The sequence below is a fragment of the Balaenoptera ricei genome, chromosome 18 (assembly GCF_028023285.1).
Source record: "Balaenoptera ricei isolate mBalRic1 chromosome 18, mBalRic1.hap2, whole genome shotgun sequence".
Lineage (NCBI taxonomy): Eukaryota > Metazoa > Chordata > Mammalia > Artiodactyla > Balaenopteridae > Balaenoptera > Balaenoptera ricei.
The window spans coordinates 33,795,990-33,817,708 of NC_082656.1; the positions used below are offsets into that span (position 1 = coordinate 33,795,990).

The following is a 21,719-nucleotide window of genomic DNA, read 5'->3' on the forward strand; positions in this document are numbered from 1 at the left end:
AACTGAATATTGTAAACATAATAATGAAAAAAATCGTTATATCTGCAATTTTACTTATAGAATCTTTCTGAATTGTGGAACTAGTCTTAAGGCCTGTTGATTCAAATTGAGAATTGATTATAAAAAGACTGTGTGTAATTTGGGAGTTTCTAAGGAGAGTCTAATAAATAGTACCTTCTTTTTTACTTTGGTTCTGAATCGATTGAGAAAGAAAGAAGTGGCAGATGTGGGCTAAAGTATCAACTTTACTACTGATAAAAATTAATTTGGGAGATGTGGCTTGGTGGGATAGCCAAATGGATGCATTAATTGAACCACAAACCTGACAGATTTGTACACTCACTTATTGCAGTGCTAATCCAGTGAAAAGGCTGAGTAGGTACCTCCTCCTCAGGGTCCCTACCTAGATCCCAAGAAAGGAAGGGTGAGGATGAGCCCAGAATATACAGTATATTCTTCCCAATCAGATAAGTCATTTCATAAATGGGTGTGTTAGTTTCCTGAGGCTTTTGTAACAAATTCCCACGAACTTGGTGGCATAAAACAACAGAAATTTATTCTTTCACAGTTCTGTGGGACAGAAGTCAAAAATCAAGGTGTCAGAAGGGTTGGTTCCTTTCGGAGGCTCTGAAGGAGAGTCTGTTTCATACCCCTCTCATAGCTTCCAGTAGCTGTGGGCAGTCTTTGGTGTTCCTTGGCTTGTAGATGTGTAACTCCAATTTCTGCTCCCATTTTTTTCTTCCCATGGCCTTTATACCCAGTGTCTTTGTGTTTATTTCCCCTTCTCTTCTAAAGGAGCTCATCATTGTATTTCTCCTAATCCAGGATCATCTCATCTTTAGATACTGATCTTAATTAGGTATGCCAAGTCCCTTTTCACAAATAGGGTTATGTTTACAGGTTCCAGGTGGACATATATCTTTTGGCAGGGCCACTATTTAATTCACTAAAAGGGATGGAGAGGCCAGGAGTTGGAGTAATTAAATAAGTAAACTTGCTGCTTGCTAGGAAACATCAAGATCTGGGAGCAGGTGTTCCTCCCTAGCATTCCTAGCTTTTTGTTCTCATGGTCAACCAGTTGTAGGAGATCAGCAAAAATGGTCCTGTTCCACCTCTGTGATTGTGTTGTTGGCATTATCTTCAATTTGTGTTTCTTTGGCAGAATCTTTTAAAGCCACTTGTCCATTTTGTGATCATTAATGGTTAAAACTAGGTAATATCTGTATATCCATTTAACTGCACACAAATAAATGTCAGTTTGTCATAATACATTGAAAGCAAACAAACCAGTGAAGTTGCCATGTCAACACCCTTGAGATGTAGATTTCCCCAAATTCTATAAAGATGCCTTGTGACCTGTATGTCATATGGACTGAATGAGAGTGCCTTTGTTGCTCTGATTATTAAGTATTAGGAACATTTAATTTCTTTCATACTAAGAATTAAATAGAGACAATTGTTTTCCTCCCACACTTCAATGGATGTGCACTCCCTAGTATCATTGTGGAACACATAAGTCTAGATCACCACTGATTGTCTAATAGAACTTTTTGCAGTGATGTAGGACAGTCTGTATATGTGTTGTGCAGATAATGGAACACTCAATGTGACCAGTGTGACTGAAGTATTGAATTTTTTTTTTTAATTAATTAATTTATTTATGGCTGTGTTGGGTCTTCATTTCTGTGCGAGGGCTTTCTCTAGTTGTGGCAAGCGGGGGCCACTCTTCATCGCGGTGCACGGGCCTCTCACTATCGGGGCCTCTCTTGTTGCGGAGCACAGGCTCCAGACGCGCAGGCTCAGTAATTGTGGCTCACGGGCCTAGTTGCTCCGCGGCATGTGGGATCCTCCCAGACCAGGGCTCGAACCCGTGTCCCCTGCATTGGCAGGCAGATTCTCAACCACTGCGCCACCAGGGAAGCCCTGAAGTATTGAATTTTTAATTTCACTCAGTTTTAATTAATTTAAATGTAAATTTAAATAGTTATATGTGGTTAGTAAAGCAAAGGCTAAATATTTGTCAGTGTCTAGGCTAAAAATATTGGGAGTAGTAGAATATAGAGAATGATGAACATTATAAGAACTGTAACATGCCTCTGGTTTAATTTAAATGTCTTTATTTTAATGGCATTAGCAAAAGTAAAAGAAAAAGTTTATCCTGAATTAGTAGCTTATCTACATCTGTTAAAGGTTTTAGACTTATTTCAACTTAGAATTTTTTTTTCATACTTGAAAATTAGATGTAAGTTTCGTCTCTTTTCTCTAATTATATTCTCTAGGGCTAAATTTATAACAAAATTACTCCCTTTCAGGAAAGATACTGGTAAATATGAAGTAGAAATTTGTCAACCTGGGAACATGCTTACTCAAGAAATTGTGTAAATGCCATTTCACATTTCTCTTTGCTGAAAATAAAAATTAAACTAATGCATACAGAAAGATTTTACTTAAAAGGCTATAACAAAAAGTTTTTTTTTCTTTGTAAGTATGATACTACTTAATGGATATAATATTTTATAATGTAGAAAGTGTTACTTTATGTTAAATTTATTTTTCAGACATGTAAGCAGATTTTGCTCTCATTCCCCAGTTACAACATAAGTGTTTTATTATATAAAAACTTTTAACTTAATATTCAATAGCTAGTTAGCCCATCAATTTTCTTTTTCTCTTTGATTAAAATATGGCTAGATAGGACATTTATTCTCCTTACTGCCAATGCATAACAACATAGCATTAAACTCATTTAAAAAGGAAATGTGACAATAAGTCAAGTATAGTTCACACTTCTTAGATTTTATATAGTTTAAATTTTGGAATATGTACTTTTTTTTTTTTAATGCCAGAAGAAGGTGTACTTTAAACTTGATGTTTTTGAACAGAAAACATTCCTTTCAAGTGCTGCTGTAAAGTTGATGTCCCTTAAAAAATTACCAAGTTCTTTAATTCTAGAATGTCTGTTAATGTACATGGGTGGAACGGGGGGGTATATGTGAACAATTTAGAGCACATAAGACTGAAAACATCTTTTAATATACCTTTAATTCAGAAAAATAACTTTTTCCCTGGAGTTTTTTCCTGTTATTTTCTGAAAATGAATTCAGAATTATATTAAAAATATTCTTCAGGAGACTTTTTTGAAGTTTTATCTTTAAATACAAAAGAAAAAAAAAACCACCCTGATGTATATAACAGTTTAAATTTTGAACTTATTTAATTGAAGTTATCATTATAAATAATAAAGTATAACCATTAAGGAAAAGAGAAACATTTTAAGTGAAAACAAAGCTATGGCTAAAAGTGATATTTATTCCTTTGTCTTTTGACAGCTTGAAGGTCCATGTGTTTTGCAAATTCAAAAAATTCGCAATATTGCTGCACCAAAGGATAATGAAGAATCTCAGGCTGCCCCAAGAATGCTGCGTTTGCAGATGACTGATGGTCATATAAGTTGTACAGCAGTAGAATTTAGTTACATGTCAAAAATAAGGTAATTGGCACTTTATGGTGTATATTTGTTATAAGTGTTTAAAGGTACTGTTCACATTGGATTTTATTTTTAAGACCTTTGAAAAGAAGGAATGAACTCTTAAGTGCATGTTACAGTTTTTCAGAATAAATTAAAGAGTTTGTATTTTTACTTTATCTGTAAAGAAAAATAGTTTAAAATGGAGTTAGTTGCTCCTTACTTTTAAAGTTAATAATTAAAAACAGAAATTTAAGGTGTTCTTACATGGAAAGTAAGCTTTTCAATTTTATCACTAAATTTTAGGTCATTAAAATTTTTTCAGAACAAAAATTTCTTTAAATATGTTACAGTTTCTTCCTTGACAGTTAGTTGTATCCATTACACTGTTTAGCAGTCTAGAAAAGTTTATAAGCAAATGAGTTTTCTTGGGGGAAATGATTGAAGCTAGAGAGGTTTGTATGCCACCCCACTTTCTAAGAGGAGGAAGAACTCCATAAGGAAACATTTTCCAAATCTTTGTTTTGGCTATTTTTCATAAGAGGTTTTTAGAGTCATGCCTGTTGGAATGGAGAAAAGCAGTGAGAAGCAAGAGAAAGTGTCACCTTTATTCTCAGTGTCCCCATTAGATCAGTTTAAACTCTGTTTTCTGAGATGGGAATTTTCATTGGATATTTGCAAACCCCGCCCCCCTTTTCTTAGTCATTTTATATGCTGTGTTTGCTGCTCAGGGTCCTTTGAGCTTTTTCATTTAGTGTAACTGCCTAGACCTTGCTTCTCTCCTGCCCAAGAATTTATTCCAGCCTCTTTATCCGGTGCTGGAAGGACAAAGGTATTTAAAAAGAATTTAGATTTTGTCTCCAAGTAGCTTATATGACAAGGTAAGCACACAGCATACAGATTATAATAAATATATCAACTGAAATGAATAGAAGTTCAGAAAATTACCTTTACCTGGGGGAGTCAGGAATGGGACTTAAAATATGAATAGGTGTTTTGAGAGAGATGAGGGGGGAATAGCACATGCAAAGATATGGTACCCTGATAGCAGATGAGTGAAAAGTTACACTTGGAGGAGCATAGGTGATTGGCATTGTAGTATGTGGGAGGAGATGTGGTAGGTTGAGGCCTTGTATGCCATGTTCAATGATTTCTTTTTTTTTTTTCCTTCAACTAGTGTCTGCCTTTAGTGAGGGAGGCTTCTTCCTTAGAAGATATATTTATTCGTCTAAAATGTTGATTTTCATATACAAGGGGGGGTATATTGACTTTGTGATTATGTTGTCTTTTTTCTGTTTTTTTTTTTGTTTTTTTTTTTAAAGATTTATTGATTGATTGATTAATTGATTGCTATGTTGAGTCTTCGTTTCTGTGCTAGGGCTTTCTCTAGTTGCGGCAAGTGGGGGCCACTCTTCATCGCTGTGCGCGGGCCTCTCACTATCATGGCCTCTCTTGTTGCGGAGCACAGGCTCCAGACGCGCAGGCTCAGTAGTTGTGGCTCACAGGCCTAGTTGCTCCGTGGCATGTGGGATCTTCCCAGACCAGGGCTTGAACCCGTGTCCCCTGCATTAGCAGGCAGATTCTTAACCACTGCACCACCAGGGAAGCCCATGTTGTCTTTTTTTTGAAGAGTAGGAAGAGTCCTACTTTTATGGAGAAACTTCCATAAAAGGAAATGCAGCCTTTCCTCCTTTGACAAATTTAATCAGATCCCCTCCAAGGGAGTTCACAGATGCCTGAGAAGAAAGACTTGCCATGTAATGGCTCATTCTCTCATTTTACTGCTGTATATTTCTCTGAGGTAAATGAAAACATAGGATCAACCCAGAGAGGAGGGTCCCTTACGCTGTTTTCTTTTGTTGAATTTATTACAGTTTGACTGTTGAAAAAAAAAAATGTTGCTACTTTCTCATTCACTCATCATTGAAGTAGCATGTCTACTTTTGGTGCTGTAAAAACAACAGCTTACAGAATTGTTCTCACATATGAACAATTTGGGAGACCATTTTCAAAATAAGTTTGGTTATTGGTTATCTTAGAAGGAAGGTAGAAGAACTCACTAGAGAGGATAAACCAGGAACTGGTGTAGAATGTGTTTTCTCCACTGGACATTGCATTTCTCTGGGGTGCTTCTTTCCATTCATCTATCCTACCTCCAGCCCCACTTCTCACTGTATTTTTGTTTTTGTTCTGTTTTTTTTTTTTAATTTCAATGAAGAGAGAATAAAGGAACTTTGGAGTGCGAATAAAGTATTAATTAAACCACAGTATGCTCTCTGAGTAAGAGTTAGTTATGGCCCTGAAGGTGATATAATAAAAACTATATTAAAATTTTAGCACCTATTTATTCTTTTGTGGGAATAGAACTATAATTTAATTTTGTGAATAGAACTCTCTATCAATTATCTTAATGAAATTGTATGTCCAACTTCAAGTAATTCACCATGTTTTCCTTCTTAACCTGTTAGAGAAAGAGTTTGGGGAAGGTACAGTTATTTTACATAAAAAATTAGCTCATTATCTGCTTTCAGATTAGCTTTTAGTTTTAAAAATCACAATTTAAATGCCCCTGTAATTTGCTTGCTATTTTTTAAGGTCTTTTGTAGTTTCTTATGTTGCTAATTTGTGTTTTTTACATTTTCATTTCATTTCCGATTTACTAATGTGTTAGAAATTATTGGCGAAAATGGTTTTAAAGAACACATATTGGTCTTATATAAATGATGTAATTCATTAATAATTTCTTTAGAGATAAAGAGTATAGCAGCCTGGTAGCCTTGGTGCTTAGTTTTTTTATTTATCCCTAAATGATGACTATAGAGTTAGAAAATCTGTATCTGCTGATTACCTGGAATTGGGAAAAACTTCACTTAGTGTAAGTGTATTCAGTTGTTGTTGATCTTGAAGTTTGATAGATATTGTAGTAAGTTTCCTACATTTACCACCACACAGCTCTCTACTTAAGAGTTAGGTTAGGCAAGGCTGTCCATGACCATTTGTTTTCTAAGTTACATAGGATGACTAAGAATGATTAAGCTTGGAGTCCTCAAAATAATTTTTACCAGATAATGTCTTACTCCATATGGGCTCTTTGAAACCTTAAAAATAGGCATATTCTATTTCTTCTTGTTAATAACTATTTTATCAACCGTCTTTCTTAAAAATAGACCAGAGATACCAGTGCTTTCATTGATTTGCTATTGCACTTATCAGCACATGGTGAATTTTATGAGCTTTTAAAAATGTGACAATGTGAAGTCTTTCAGCATGATTTTCTAATTTATCCTAAGTGTTTTATGACTATCTTTATTCCTATTTGGAGTTCTTTACCCCTTGCTGAATGTGTGAAGAGGTGCAGTGGGGCTTGGTATATGTGCTTTTACTTTAGAATAAACCTATGTGATGAAATGGATTTCTTCCACTGTTTCCTTTATTAAAAGATTGATAGGAGGGTAAACATCTTTTCTCTGGTTTTTGTAAAAAGGGTCATGGTGTTATAATGTTTGCCCCACATCTGATAATGTTAACCTATTATGAAAAAATACTTTTGAAGTCAGTATGCTTTAGAGCAAATAACTCTCATTTGATCTTTAACTGGATAGTTAGCCAAAAAGAGCATTGTTTCGTGTGGATTACAGTAACTCATATAGGTGTTAAATGTCTAAGATTATTACTGGTTTGATATCTCTTCTGTATTGAAATTTAATTTTATAACATAGTATATCTTTGCAATAATGCACAAAGCTCAGAAGCGGACAAAAAGGGCAAATCTTACATTTATACAACATGGCATGGTTGAGAAAGTACTTTCATATCTTTTATTCTATTTATCTTTACCATAAGTTTGTGAGCTGTGATTTTTATTATCCAGATATTTTTTTATTTATTTGTTTGTTTGTTTACTGACTTACTTATTTTTTATTTATTTATTTATTTTGGCTGCTCTGGGCCTAGTTGCAGCACGCGGGATCTTCATTGCAGCATGCAGGATCCTTAGTTCCGGCATGCATACGGGATCTAGTTCCCTGACCAGGGATCACACCTGGGCCCCCTGCATTGGGAGCACTGAGTCTTACCCACTGGACCACTGAGGGGGAAGTCCTTATCCATATTTTTTTACATGTAGAAAAAAATTAAGGTAGAAAATGACAGTCTTATACCTGGTCTTCTGACTTCCTTCCTGATGACCTATTCACGCTATATAGCCAGTCACCTGAAAAATAGTTTTCACATTCGTGCATTTTGAAGAATTTTACCAGGTCACAGTATAAGACTGAATTCCAGTTTGGGGAAGGAGCTTAAATGTGTTTTAACTCTTTTTTTCCCTTTGCTTTAGCCTGAACACACCACCTGGAACTAAAGTTAAGCTTTCAGGCGTTGTGGACATAAAAAATGGATTCCTGCTCTTGAATGATTCTAACACCACAGTTCTTGGCGGTGAAGTAGAACACCTTATTGAGAAATGGGAGTTACAGAGAGTAAGTGTAAACTAAGAATGGTTTGAACTTTTAAACCACTACACTCTTTTTATTGTATTCTCTGTTTTAAGGGATCTTCCTATAATGGATAGTAAAATTAGTTCTTTATGCCAGAGTTGAATAGAATGGAACACAGTGATCTTTACAGAAACTATCTACCTTTGTTTAAGCATATTGTTCTTCTAAAACAGATGTCATTTTCAGTATTTGTTACATTTTATTACATATTTTAAAGGCCATTCTTTACTGACGAGTTTTCAAAACTGCCAAGATACCAGTTATAAGATATGTGTAATGTATCTGTATATAATTCTTTCTTCAGAAAACAAGTGTTTGTGCATATATATGAATAATGTATGTGTATTTGTCTTATCTACACACACACACACACACACACAGATACAAGTGAAAGCAAATTAGAATTTCACTATAATGAAAGGGTTCTTGTTGCATTTGTCTTCCTAGTCACATTAGTTGATGCTTTCACCATTTGTGTTAACAGTATCTTCATCCTCCTCGTCATCTAGGTTATCTAGTAATTGTCCTTCTACTTTGCTTCTAGCTACCAGTTTTACTGATCCTCTGCAGTCAGATCTCTTGTCAATCCCTTGCTGTCAGGTTCCATTGCCATTATTGTAGTTTAAGTCTCTGGCCTGGACTACTTGCAGTAGCCTTTTAACTGGTTCCACCATATATCCTTTCTCCATCTTCTAACTTATTGTACTTCTGGCAGATTATCTTCAACATAATTCAGGCCATGCTACACCCTGCTTTTATTTCACATACCTTAATCTGGGATTCAGGTCATTTATAATTTAGCACTAGTTCCAGCTTACCTTTTCAACTTTCTTAATTTTTTCACATAGGTTTTGTTTTAGCTAAATGGAACTACCTACTCTTTCTTTGATTCTCTAAGCTTTCCTCAGTTTCACTTTTGAAAAAGAAAAAAAATTTTCCCACTTTTAAGACATTCATCTTAGTTTCTCTCTCATCCCCCTGGTTTTAGACTCAAAACAAGTGCTCGTTTTTTTCACAAAATGAAATAATTGCTCCTTTATTGAATTCTTGAATACTTTATTCATTGTATTAAGAAGTATATTACTTTTTATCTAGCACTAAAATTATATTTATTTCTTATCTCCTTTGATTGTAAGCTTTTTGAGGTAAGAATTCTTGTTTGTGTTATCTTTATTCAATTCTACAAATATTTGTTGAACAGTGTGTAGGTCTTGAGCTGGGCTCCTGTATCTGTATATCATGTAATTCACCTAGCAGTCTTGTAAGAGAGTGTTATGTCCATATGGATCAGAAAATAGGCTTTAAGAACCGTTAAACTTATTTTATGATTAGACCACTAATAGGTGATGGATCTGAGCCTTCCTGTATATCCAGAGTGGTGGCCCTGAGTCTTATATGTAATAAACATCATAACAAATAATAGTGAAATAAATGAATTACAAGCACATAGAGCTAATTACTCTTTGAGTTAGAATTCATGTCTTTGTGCCACTCACAGATCTTGTCTGTTGTCTAAAGTGAGCCAAGGGGCCTAGCAATATTTCAAGCTTTTGGTATTTTAAGATAAATTACTCTTTTTCATCTTCTAAGTTTGAAAGTGCCTCTGTTTGGGATGTAAATAGGTAAGAAATTTAGGCACATTTTTTATTCCTTAGTACTCATTCCTTATGATACTAATGTGCTACACTTTGGGCTGCTGTGAAATATAAGATACTATTATATACTATATAAGATACTATGAAATATAAGATAATATTCCATAACTGCATTGTTTGATTGAAAATGTTGCACAAACAAGTAAATCAGAAATGGTTTGATAGTTTTATATAAATAGCCAAGTTTATGAACTTTGAATTTCCTGGAGAAATCCCACCCATTTCATGTGATCTTTTCCTTTCACAAGTTGATATATTGTATTTTCATTATCATTAGAGATTTTTAAAAGTGTGTTAAGATGTTGTTAAGTCAGACCAACATATTATACATAATTTTTACAACCCAGCCAGAACTACCTTACTAATTGTAAAGTCAGTCAGACATTCCTAGGAACTTCCTCACCTCCAGCACACACACATACACACACACAAACATATGCATGGATCAGTAGTAGTTTGACAGTTATTCTTGTAATGTTTTATTATATATTTTTGCACTTTGTTTCCTGAAAGCCATGCTAGTATTTCTTGTTAGGGGCCAGTAAAAATTTACATGAAAAAGAGTTTAAAAACATCTTAATATGATAATAGTTCTCTTTGGTTTTATAGTTTTTTTGATTTTGGTAACCATAGTGTTGTAGAAATCATGGAGAGTTCAAATTACTTGAGCATCTGGCAGGTGAAACACATAGAAATCAAATGTACACATAGAAATAATAAACCATAGAGTAAATTTTGGAAGTAATGGGGTCCTAGGCATTCTTGCAAAATAAATAGAGGGGAAAGAGAACATCGGATAGTATTTAAAGCATGTGTAGGTGTTGTAGTTGTAGCAAGTTGGTTATAGACAGGTGACGAAAAGAAAAACTCAAACCTCAAAGTATGATAAAGATAGGTTTTGGAGAGTTCTGTAGCAGATATAATTTGTAAAGTAATGTAGTTCTATAACATTTTAGTGCGCCCCCCCTCACCTCCTATGACAGATAATTTTTTTGTAATTTTTTCTGTTTTTAAAAATTATAAAGTATCCATAACAAAGTTTAACATTTTAATCATTTTTAAGTGTAAAATTAAGTGGCATTAAGTACATTCTTATTGTTACACAACCAGCTCTCTCCAGAATTTTTTATCTTCTCAAACTGAAACTCTGTACCAATTAAACAATAACTTCCCATCCGCCCCTCCCAATCTCTGGCCACCTTGTGCTCCAGCTACCTCATAGTAGTATAGTCATATAGTATTTGTCCTTTTGTGTCTGGCTTATTTCACTTAGCATAATGTCTTCAAGGTTCATCCATATTGTAGCATGTGTCAGAATTTCCTAACTTTTTAAGGCTGAATAGCATTCCGTTGTATGTGAATGCCACATTTTGTGCATTCATCCACTAATCGACATTAGGGTTGTTTCCACCTTTTGGCTATTGTGAATAAAGGTGTTATGAACATGGGTGTACAAATATCTGCTTGAGTTCCTGCTTTCAGTTCTTTTGAGTTTATACTCAGAAGTAGGATTGCTGGATTGCATAGTAATTCTGTTTAATATTTTGAGTAACTGCTATATTGTTTTCCACAGCAGCTGCACCATTTTACGTTCCCATCTGCAATGCTTAAGTGATCCAATTTCTTGACATCCCTGCCAACCCTTGTTATTTCATGTTTTTTGGATAATAACCATCCTAATAAGTGTGAAATGGAATATCATTGTGGTTTTGATTTGCATTTCCCTAGTGCGTAGTGATGTTTAGCATCTTTTCATATGTTTACTGGCTGTTTGTATATCTTCTTTGGAGAAATGTGTATTTAAGTCCTTTGTCTATTTTTAATTTTGTTGTTGTTGTTGTTATTGTTGTGTGAGTTTTTGATTTATTCTGGATATCAATTCCTTATCTGATATGCAAATATTTTTCACATTCCATTGGTTGCCTTTTCACTCTGTTGGTAGTGTCCTTTGATGCAAAAGCATTTTAAATTTTATTGAAGTTCAGTTTTACCTGGTTTTTTCTTTTGTTGCCTATGCTTTTGGTGTCATATCCAAGAAATTGCGAAATCCCAACGTCATGAAGCTTTTTCTCTATGTTTTCTTGTGGAAGTTTTATGGGTTTAGCTCTTTGGCTCTTAAATTTAGGTCTTTGATCCATTTTGAATTAATTTTTGTACATGGTGTAAGACTTTTGCATGTGGATATCCAGTTTTCCCAGCACCATTTGTTGAAGAGAATCTCCTTCCCCTATTGAATGACCTTATCTCCCTCATCAAAAATCATTTAACCGTACATGCAAGGGTTTATTTCTTTATTCTATTAGTCTATCTTAATGCCAGTACTGTTTTGACTACTGTAACTTTGCAGTAAGTTTTGTAATCAAGAAGTATGAGCTTTTTTCAGGATTATTTTGACTATTCAGGGTCCCTTGAGATCCCATATGAATTTTAGTATAGATTTTTCTGTTTCTGCAAAAAGCATTCTTAGGATTTTGATAGGAATTGCATTGAATCTCTAGACCTGTTTGAGTAGTACTGCCATCTTAACAGTATTAAATCTTCCAACTCATGACCATGTGATGTCTTTTCATTTATTGGTGTCTAATTTCTTTTAGTAATCTTTTGTTGTTTTCATTGTATAGATCTTCTTCTTTGTGTAATTTTATCCCTAAGTATTTTATTCTTTTTTATTCTAGTATAAATGGAAGCTTATAACTTGCAGTTGTTTTTTGCTTAGCCTAGTTCTCAGCAGTGACTTAAGGGAATTCCTATACAGGTTTCTGGAGCTTCTTTTCTGTACAGGGCTCTCTTTTTCAAAACTCTGCCCCACAGCTTCCAGTTATTTCAGCCTGGCTTGAGCTATGAGACATTTTCTCAACTCAGCTCTCTGTGCTCTCTGTCTGCATTATGCCTCCAAGCAGAAAGGCAGAGTTCACCTCTTGTTTTTTTCTCTTTCTCTTTGGGATTACAGTCCTGTGCTACTTCTTGCCCTATGTCTTAAAACAGTTGTCTCCTACATGTTGTCCAGATTGCTAGTTGTAGAGGAGGATTAAGTCTTGTCTCTTACACAGTAATAGGATGGGAAGTAGAAATCCTGTAATATGCTTTTAATTATATACTGTGTATTGAGAGATGGTATTATTGGCAGCTTATGTGAGCTTTTAAGGAAGTCATGGCATAAACTGAAATGATTTATTGCCCTTTGAATGGTCTTTTTCTTTTATCTAAATTAAAACTGGGGAAAAGACCCCTAGATAAGTTTATGCATTTGCTGTTTTTTGTTAAAATAGGTTAACATCTTAAATACAGCTTATCAAGAAATGTGATATTCATATACAGTTTAAATTGTTCTTTGATTAACTGAATATTATTGTTGTCTTTAGTCTTAGTTTTTTTATATAACTTATATAAAATACATAGTATTCTTTTTATAATGCAGGGACTCTAGAGTATGTATAAGGTACATATGGTAATTTTTTAACTTATTTTTCACCATTTAAAATATTTTAAATGTAACATTTTCTATAACGATAATCATTAAAAATGCACAAAAAGCTTTAGAGTTGAGAAGATGTATTACATGACAACCAGTGCTTAACAGATATATGTTAACACCTCAAAGACAAAACAGATATGAGGAATAGATGGGTGAAAAGATTCCTTATGGCATTTTTTTTTAACATCTTTATTGGAGTATAATTGCTTTACAATGGTGTGTTAGTTTCTGCTTTATAACAAAGGGAATCAGCTATACGTATACATACATCCCCATATCTCTTCCCTCTTGAGTCTCCCTCCCTCCCACCCTCCCTATCCTACCCCTCTAGGTGGTCACAAAGCACCGAGCTGATCTCCCAGTGCTATGCGGCTGCTTCCCACTAGCTATCTATTTTACATTTGGTAGTGTATATATGTCCATGACACGCTCTCACTTTGTCCCAGGTTACCCTTCCCCCTCCCGTGTCCTCAAGTCCATTCTCTAGTAGGTCTGCATCTTTATTCCCATCCTGCCCCTAGGTTCTTCATGACCATTTTTTTTCTTTAGATTCCATATATATGTGTTAGCATATGGTATTTGTTTTTCTCTTTCTGACTTACTTCACTCTGTATGACAGACTCTAGGTCAATCCACCTCACTATAACTCAACAAATAACTCAATTTTGTTTCTTTTTATGGCTGAGTAATATTCCATTGTATATATGTGCCACATCTTCTTTCTCCATTCATCTGTTGATGGACACTTAGGTTGCTTCCATGTCCTGGCTATTTTAAATAGAGCTGCAATGAACATTGTGGTACATGACTCTTTTTGAATTATGCTTTCCTCAGGGTATATGCCCAGTAGTGGGATTGCTGGGTCGTATGGTAGTTCTATTTTTAGTTTTTTAAGGAACCTCCATACTGTTCTCCATAGTGGCTGTATCAATTTACATTCTCACCAACAGTGCAAGAGGATTCATTTTTCTCCACACCCTCTCCAGCATTTATTGTTTCTAGATTTTTTGATGATGGCCATTCTGACCAGTGTGAGATGATATCTCATTGTAGTTTTGATTTGCATTTCTCTAATGATTAATGATGTTGAGCATTCTTTCATGTGTCTGTTGGCAATCTGTATATCTTCTTTGGAGAACTGTCTATTTAGGTCTCCTGCCCATTTTGGATTGAGTTGATTGTTTTTTTGTTACTGAGCTGCATGAGCTGCTTGTAAATCTTGGAGATTAATCCTTTGTCAGTTGCTTCATTTGCAAATATTTTCTCCCATTCTGAGGGTTGCCTTTTGGTCTTGTTTATGGTTTCCTTTGCTGTGCAAAAGCTTTGAAGTTTCATTAGGTCCCATTTGTTTATTTTCCTTTTTATTTCCATTTCTCTAGGAGCTGGGTCAAAAAGGATCTTGCTGTGATTTATATATCATAGAGTGTTCTGCCTATGTTTTCCTCTAAGAGTTTGATAGTGTCTGGCCTTACACTTAGGTCTTTAATCCATTTGGAGTTTATTTTTGTGTATGGTGTCAGGGAGTGTTCTAATTTCATTCTTTTACATGTAGCTGTCCAGTTTTCCCAGCACCACTTATTGAAGAGGCTGTCTTTTCTCCACTGTATATGCTTGCCTCCTTTTTCAAAGATAAGGTGACCATATGTGCGTGGGTTTATCTCTGGGCTTTCTATCCTGTTCCACTGATGCATATTTCTGTTTTTGTGCCAGTACTATACTGTCTTGATTACTGCAGCTTTGTAGTATAGTCTGAAGTCAGGGAGCCTGATTCCTCCATTGCCATTTTCCTTTCTCAAATTACTTTGGCTCTTTGGGGTCTTTTGTGTTTCCATACAAATAGTGAAATTTCTTGTCCTAGTTCTGTGAAAAACGCCAGTGGTAGTTTGATAGGGATTGCATTGAATCTGTAGATTGCTTTGGGTAGTATAGTCGTTTTCACAATGTTGATTCTTCCAATCCAAGAACATGGTATATCTCTCCATCTATTTCTATCATATTTAATTTCTTTCATCAGTATCTTACTGTTTTCTTCATACAGGTCTTTTGTCTCCTTAGGTAGGTTTACTCCTAGGTATTTTATTTTTTTTGTTGCAGTGGTAAATGGGAGTGTTTTCTTATTTTCACTTTCAGATTTTTCATCATTAGTGTATAGGAATGCAAGAGATTTCTGTGCATTAACTTTGTATCCTGCTACTTTGCCAAATTCATTGATTAGCTCTAGTAGTTTTCTGATGGTGTCTTTAGGATTCTCTATGTATAGTATCATGTCATCTGCAAACAGTGACAGCTTTACTTCTTCTTTTCCGATTTGGATTCCTTTTATTTCTTTTTCTTCTCTGATTGCTGTGGCTAAAACTTCCAAAACAATGTTGAATAATAGTGGTGAGAGTGGGCAACCTTGTCTTGTTCCTGATCTTAGTGGAAATGGTTTCAGTTTTTCACCATTGAGGACGATGTGGGTTTGTCATATATGGCCTTTATTATGTTGAGGTAAGTTCCCTCTATGCCTACTTTCTGGAGGGTTTTTATCATAAATGGGTGTTGAATTTTGTTGAAAGCTTTTTCTGCATCTGTTGAGATGATCATATGGTTTTTCTTCTTCAGTTTGTTAATATGGTGTATCACATTGATTGATTTGTGTATGTTGAAGAATCCTTGCATTCCTGGGATAAACCCCACTTGATCATGGTGTATGATCCTTTTCAGGTGCTGTTGGATTCTGTTTGCTAGTATTTTGTTGAGGATTTTTGCATCTATGTTCATCAGTGATACTGGCCTGTAGTTTTCTTTCTTTGTGACATCTTTGTCTGGTTTTGGTATCAGGGTGATGGTGGCCTCATAGAATGAGTTTGGGAGTGTTCCTCCCTCTGCTATATTTTGGAAGAGTTTGAGAAGGATAGATGTTAGCTCTTCTCTAAATATTTGATAGAATTCGCCTGTGAAGGCATCTGGTCCTGGACTTTTGTTTGTTGGAAGGTTTTTAAACATAGTTTCAATTTCAGTGCCTGTGATTGGTCTGTTTATTTTTTCTATTTCTTCCTGGTTCTGTCTTGGAAGGTCGTGCTTTTTGAAGAATTTGTCCATTTCTTCCAGGTTGTCCGTTTTATTGGCATATAGTTGCTTGTAATAATCTCTCATGATCCTTTGTGTTTCTGCAGTGTCTGTTGTTACTTCTCCTTTTTCATTTCTAATTCTATTGATTTGAGTCTTCTCCCCTTTTCTCTTGATGAGTCTGGCTAATGGTTTATCAATTTTGTTTATCTTCTCAAAGAACCAGCTTTTAGTTTTATTGATCTTTGCTATTGTTTCCTTCATTTCTTTTTCACTTATTTCTGATCTGATCTTTATTTCTTTCATTCTGCTAACTTTGGGATTTTTTCATTCTTCTTTCTCTAATTGCATTAGGTGCAAGGTTAGGTTGTTTATTTGAGATGTTTCTTGTGTCGTACCCTAGGATTGTATTGCTATAAACTTCCCTCTTAGAACTGCTTTTGCTGCATCCCATAGGTTTTGGGTCATCATGTTTTCATTGTCATTTGTTTATAGGTATTTTTTGATTTCCTCTTTGATTTCTTCAGTGATCTCTTGGTTATTTAGCAGTGTACTGTCTAGCCTCCATGTGTTTGCATTTTTTACAGATTTCTTTCCTGTAATTGATATCTAGTCTCATAGTGTTGTGGTCGGAAAAGATACTTGATACAATTTCAGTTTTCTTAAATTTACCAAGGCTTGATTTGTGACCCAACATATGATCTATCCTGGCGAATGTTCCATGAGCCCTTGAGAAGAAAGTGTATACTGTTGTTTTTGGATGGAATGTCCTATAAATATTTATTAAGTCCGTCTTGTTCAATGTATCATATAAAGCTTGTGTTTCTGTATTTATTTTCATTTTGGATGATCTGTCCATTGGTGAAAGTGGGGTGTTAAAGTCCCCTACTATGATTGTGTTACTGTCAATTTCCCCTTTTATGGCTGTTAGTATTTGCCTTATGTATTGAGGTGCTCCTACGTTGGGTGCATAGATATTTACAGTTGTTATATCTTCTTTTTGGATTGATCCCTTGATCATTATGTAGTGTCTTTCTTTGTCTCTTGTAATAGTCTTTAGTTTAAAGTCTATTTTGTCTGATATGAGAATTACTACTCCAGCTTTCTTTTGATTTCCATTTGCATGGAATATCTTTTTCCATCCCTCACTTTCAGTCTGTATGTGTCCCTAGGTCTGAAGTGGGTCTCTTGTAGACAGCATATATACGGATCTTGTTTTTGTATCCATTCAGACAGTCTGTGTCTTTTGGTTGGAGCATTTAATCCATTTACATTTAAGGTAATTATCCATATGCATGTTCCTATTACCATTTTCTTCATTGTTTTGGGTTTGTTATTGTAGGTCTTTTCCTTCTCTTGTGTTTCCTGCCTAGAGAAGTTCCTTTAGCATTTGTTGTAAAGCTGGTTTGGTGGTGTTGAATTCTCTTAGCTTTTGCTTGTCTGTAAAGGTTTTAAATTCTCCATCAAATCTGAATGAGATCCCTGCTGGGTAGAGTAATCTTGGTGGTAGGTTTTTCCCTTTCATCACTTTAAATATATCCTGCGTCTCCCTTCTGGCTTGCAGAGTTTCTGCTGAAAGATCAACTGTTAACCTTATGGGGATTCCCTTGTATGTTATTTGTTGTTTTTCCCTTGCTGCTTTTAATATTTTTTTCTTTGTATTTAATTTTTGATAGTTTGAATAATATGAGTCTCGGTGTGTTTCTCATTGGATTTATCCTGTATGGGACTCTCTGTGCTTCCTGGACTTGATTAACTATTTCCTTTCCCATATTAGGGATGTTTTCAACTATAATCTCTTCAAATATTTTCTCAGTTCCTTTCTTTTTCTCTTCTTCTTCTGGGACCATTATAATTCTCATGTTGGTGCATTTAATATTGTCCCAGAGGTCTCTGAGACTGTCCTCAATTCTTTTCATTCTTTTTTCTTTTTTCTGCTCTGCAGTAGTTATTTCCACTATTTTATCTTCCAGGTCACTTATCCGTTCTTGTGCCTCAGTTATTCTGGTATTGATCTCTTCTAGGGAATTTTTAATTTCATTTATTATGTTGTTCATCACTGTTTGTTTGCTGTTTAGTTCTTCCAGGTCCTTGTTAAATGTTTCTTGTGTTTTCTCCATTCTATTTCCAAGATTTTGGATCATCTTTACTATCATTACTCTGAATTCTTTTTCAGATAGACTGCCTATTTCCTCCTCATTTTTTAGGTCTGGTGGGTTTTTACCTTGCTTCTTCAACTGCTGTGTGTTTCTTTGTCTTCTAATTTTGATTAACTTACTGTGTTTGGGGTCTCCTTTTTGCAGGCTGCAGGTTCGTAGTTCCCGTTGCTTTTTGTGTCTGTCCCCAGTGGCTAAGGTTGGTTCAGTGGGTTGTGTAGGTTTCCTGTTGGAGGGGACTAGTGCCTGTGTTCTGGTGGATGAGGCTGTATCTTGTCTTTCTGGTGGGCAGGACCACGTCCAGTGGTGTGTTTTGGTGTGTCTGTGACCTTATTATGATTTTAGGTGGCCTCTTTGCTAATGGGTGGCGTTGTGTTCCTATCTTGGTAGTTGTTTGGCATAGGGTGTCCAGCACTGTAGCTTGCTGGTCATTGAGTGGAGCCGGGTCTTGGCATTGTGATGGAGATCTCTGGGAGATTTTTGCCATTTGGTTTTTTTGTTGTTGTTGTTGTTGTTATAAAAGTCTGTAATTTATTACAGATCATAGGATGGGGAGATAGCTTTTTTTAATTTTTGATTTTAGGTTTATTATAAAGTATAACTGCTCAAAGAAATCCAATATCCAGTGGATGAATTAATCATGTACTCACATACCTATACACAGATACATTCCTATACATAGAGATCATTGTTAAATATTCAGAGGGTTTACCTCTGGTCTCAGTGAAGAGGGCCACTCCCTCACCTTGATATCAGTATGGCTGAAATCCTGTTTACAGATCTCAGATCCTCAGCAATTCTAGACTCTCTGATTGCCCCCAGATCTTTTTTCTTCCTTTAATCATCAGTTTTTACTTAACAAAGTTGATTTCTGGATTGAGTTTCATTTTAAGAATAGAGATTTTAATCAATTAATCTGGTCATGTGTCTGATTAATTGACAAGACAAAGGCCTAGGAAGTGAGATAATTTCCCCCATCCTCTAAGGTCAGCTGAGTTTTGGCAGCTCCATTTTAATCCTGGTTAGATATACTTCATCAACCCTGCTTTCTTAGACCTTGCTTTCAGGTAACTCAGTACACATGTAAATCCAATGTACAACCACTTTGTATACCATTCTCTCCTTCCTTTCACTTTTTGTTGTTTTTTTTTTTTTTTTTTTTACTTATTTCGACATTATTTTTCACCCTTAGCTGGTTCATATCTATTCTACCCTTTGATTATATTTATTTATTTATTTATTTTTTAACATCTTTTTTAGAGTATAATTGCTTTACAATGGTGTGTCAGTTTCTGCTTTATAACAAAGTGAATCAGTTATACATATACATATGTCCCCATATCTCTTCCCTCTTGCATCTCCCTCCCTCCTACCCTCCCTATCCCACCCCTCTAAGTGGTCACAAATCACCGAGCTGATCTCCCTGTGCTATGTGGCTGCTTCCCACTAGCTATCTATTTTACGTTTGGTAGTGTATGTATGTCCATGCCACTCTCTCACTTTCTCCCAGCTTACCCTTCCCCCTCCCTGTATCCTGAAGTCCGTTCTCTAGTAGGTCTGCATCTTTATTCCCATCTTGCCCCTAGGTTCTTCTGACCATTTTCTTTTTTTTTAGATTCCATATATATGTGTTAGCATACAGTATTTGTTTTTCTCTTTCTGACTTACTTCACTCTGTATGACTGTCTCGCCATTTGATATTACATGGAGCTGGGAGTTCTCTGGTGGACCAATGTCCTGAACTCGGCTCTCCTACCTCAGAGGCACAGGCCTGATGCCTGGCTGGAGCATGAAGACCCTGTTATCTACATGGCTCAGAATAAAAAGGAGAAAAAAAGAAAGAAAAATAAATAAATAAATAAAATAAAATACAGTTATTAAAATAAAAATTATTATTAAAATTTAAAAAGTAATTTACAAAAAAGAGAGAAAGAAAGAGGAGAGCCACCAAACCAATAAAAAATCCACTAATGTTAACAAGCACTAAAAACTATACTAAAAAAACAAACAAAAAAAAGGACAGACAGAACCCTAGGACAAATGGTAAAAGCAAAGCTATACGGACAGAATCACCACAGATGCATAAACATACACACTCACAAAAAGAGAAAAAGGAAAAAATATATATATTTATCGTTGCTCCCAAAGTCCACCATCTCAAATTGGGATGATTCGTTGTCTATTCAGGTATTCCACAGATGCAGGGTACATCAGGTTGATTGTGGAGATTTAATCCGCTGCTCCTGAGGGTGCTGGGAGAGATTTCCCTTTCTCTTCTTTGTTCGCACAGCTCCTGGGGTTCAGCTTTGGATTTGGACCCGCCTCTGCATGTAGGTCACCTGAGGGCGTCTGTTCCCTGCTCACACAGGACGGGGTTAAAGGAGCAGCTTTTCTGGGGCTCTGGCTCACTCAGGCCAGTGGGAGGGAGGGGTATGGATGCGGGGGGAGCCTGCCGCAGCAGAGGCCGGCGTGACATTGCACCAAGCCTGAGGCCCTCCGTGCGTTCTCCTGGCGAAGCCGTTCCTGTATCTCGGGACCCTGGCAGTGGCGGGCTGCACAGGCCCCTGGGAGGGGAGGTGTGGAGAGTGACCTGTGCTTGCACACAGGCTTCTTGGTGGCTGCAGCAGCAGCCTTAGTGTCTCATGCCCATCTTTGGGGTCCGCGCTGATAGCCGCGGCTCACGCCCATCTCTGGAGCTCATTCAGGCAGCACTCTTAATCCCCTCTCCTCGCGCACCGCACAACAGAGAGGCAAGAAAAAGTTCTTGCCTCTTCGGCAGCTCTAGACCCCCTCCCGGACACACTCCTTGGTAGCTGTGGCGCACCAGCCCCCTTCAGGCTATGTTCACGCAGCCAACCCCAGTCCTCTCCCCGGGACCTGACTGAAGCCGGAGCCGCAGCTCCCAGCCCCCGCCCGCCCCGGTGGGTGAGCAGACAAGCCTCTCAGGCTGGTAAGTGCTGGTCGGCACCGATCCTCTGTGCGGGAATCTCTCCGCTTTGCCCTCTGCACCCCTGTGGCTGCGCTCTCCTCTGCGGCTCCGAAGCTTCCCCACCGTCCCCCGTCTCCGCCTGCGAAGGGCCTTCCTAGTGTGTGGAGACCTTTCCACCTTCACAGCTCCCTCCCACTGGTGCAGGTCCTGTCCCTATTCTTTTGTCTCTGTGTTTTCTTTTTTCTTTTGCTCTACCCAGGTACGTGGTGAGTTTCTTGCCTTTTGGGAGGTCTGAGTTCTTCTGCCAGTGTTCAGTAGGTGTTCTGTAGGAATTGTTCCACATGTAGATGTATTTCTGATGTATTTGTGGGGAGGAAGGTGATCTCCCCATCTTACTCTTCTGCCATCTTGAAGCTCCTCCTCCTTATGGCATTTTTGAAGGACTTTATAATGTGAGAAATTGCTTTTGCTAGGAAGTTATTTTTTTCATT

At 36.4% G+C, this 21,719-nt stretch overlaps 1 protein-coding gene across 1 annotated transcript in view; it reads left to right on the plus strand.

Annotated features, from left to right (window-relative positions):
* TDRD3 (tudor domain containing 3) overlaps positions 1-21,719 on the plus strand; it is a 223,882-nt gene that overhangs the window by 114,299 nt on the left and 87,864 nt on the right. Inside the window, exons 4-5 of the mRNA XM_059902581.1 lie at positions 3,330-3,490; positions 7,803-7,944. Coding sequence (XP_059758564.1) covers positions 3,330-3,490; positions 7,803-7,944 — 303 coding nt within the window. The remainder of the gene's footprint in view (positions 1-3,329; positions 3,491-7,802; positions 7,945-21,719) is intronic.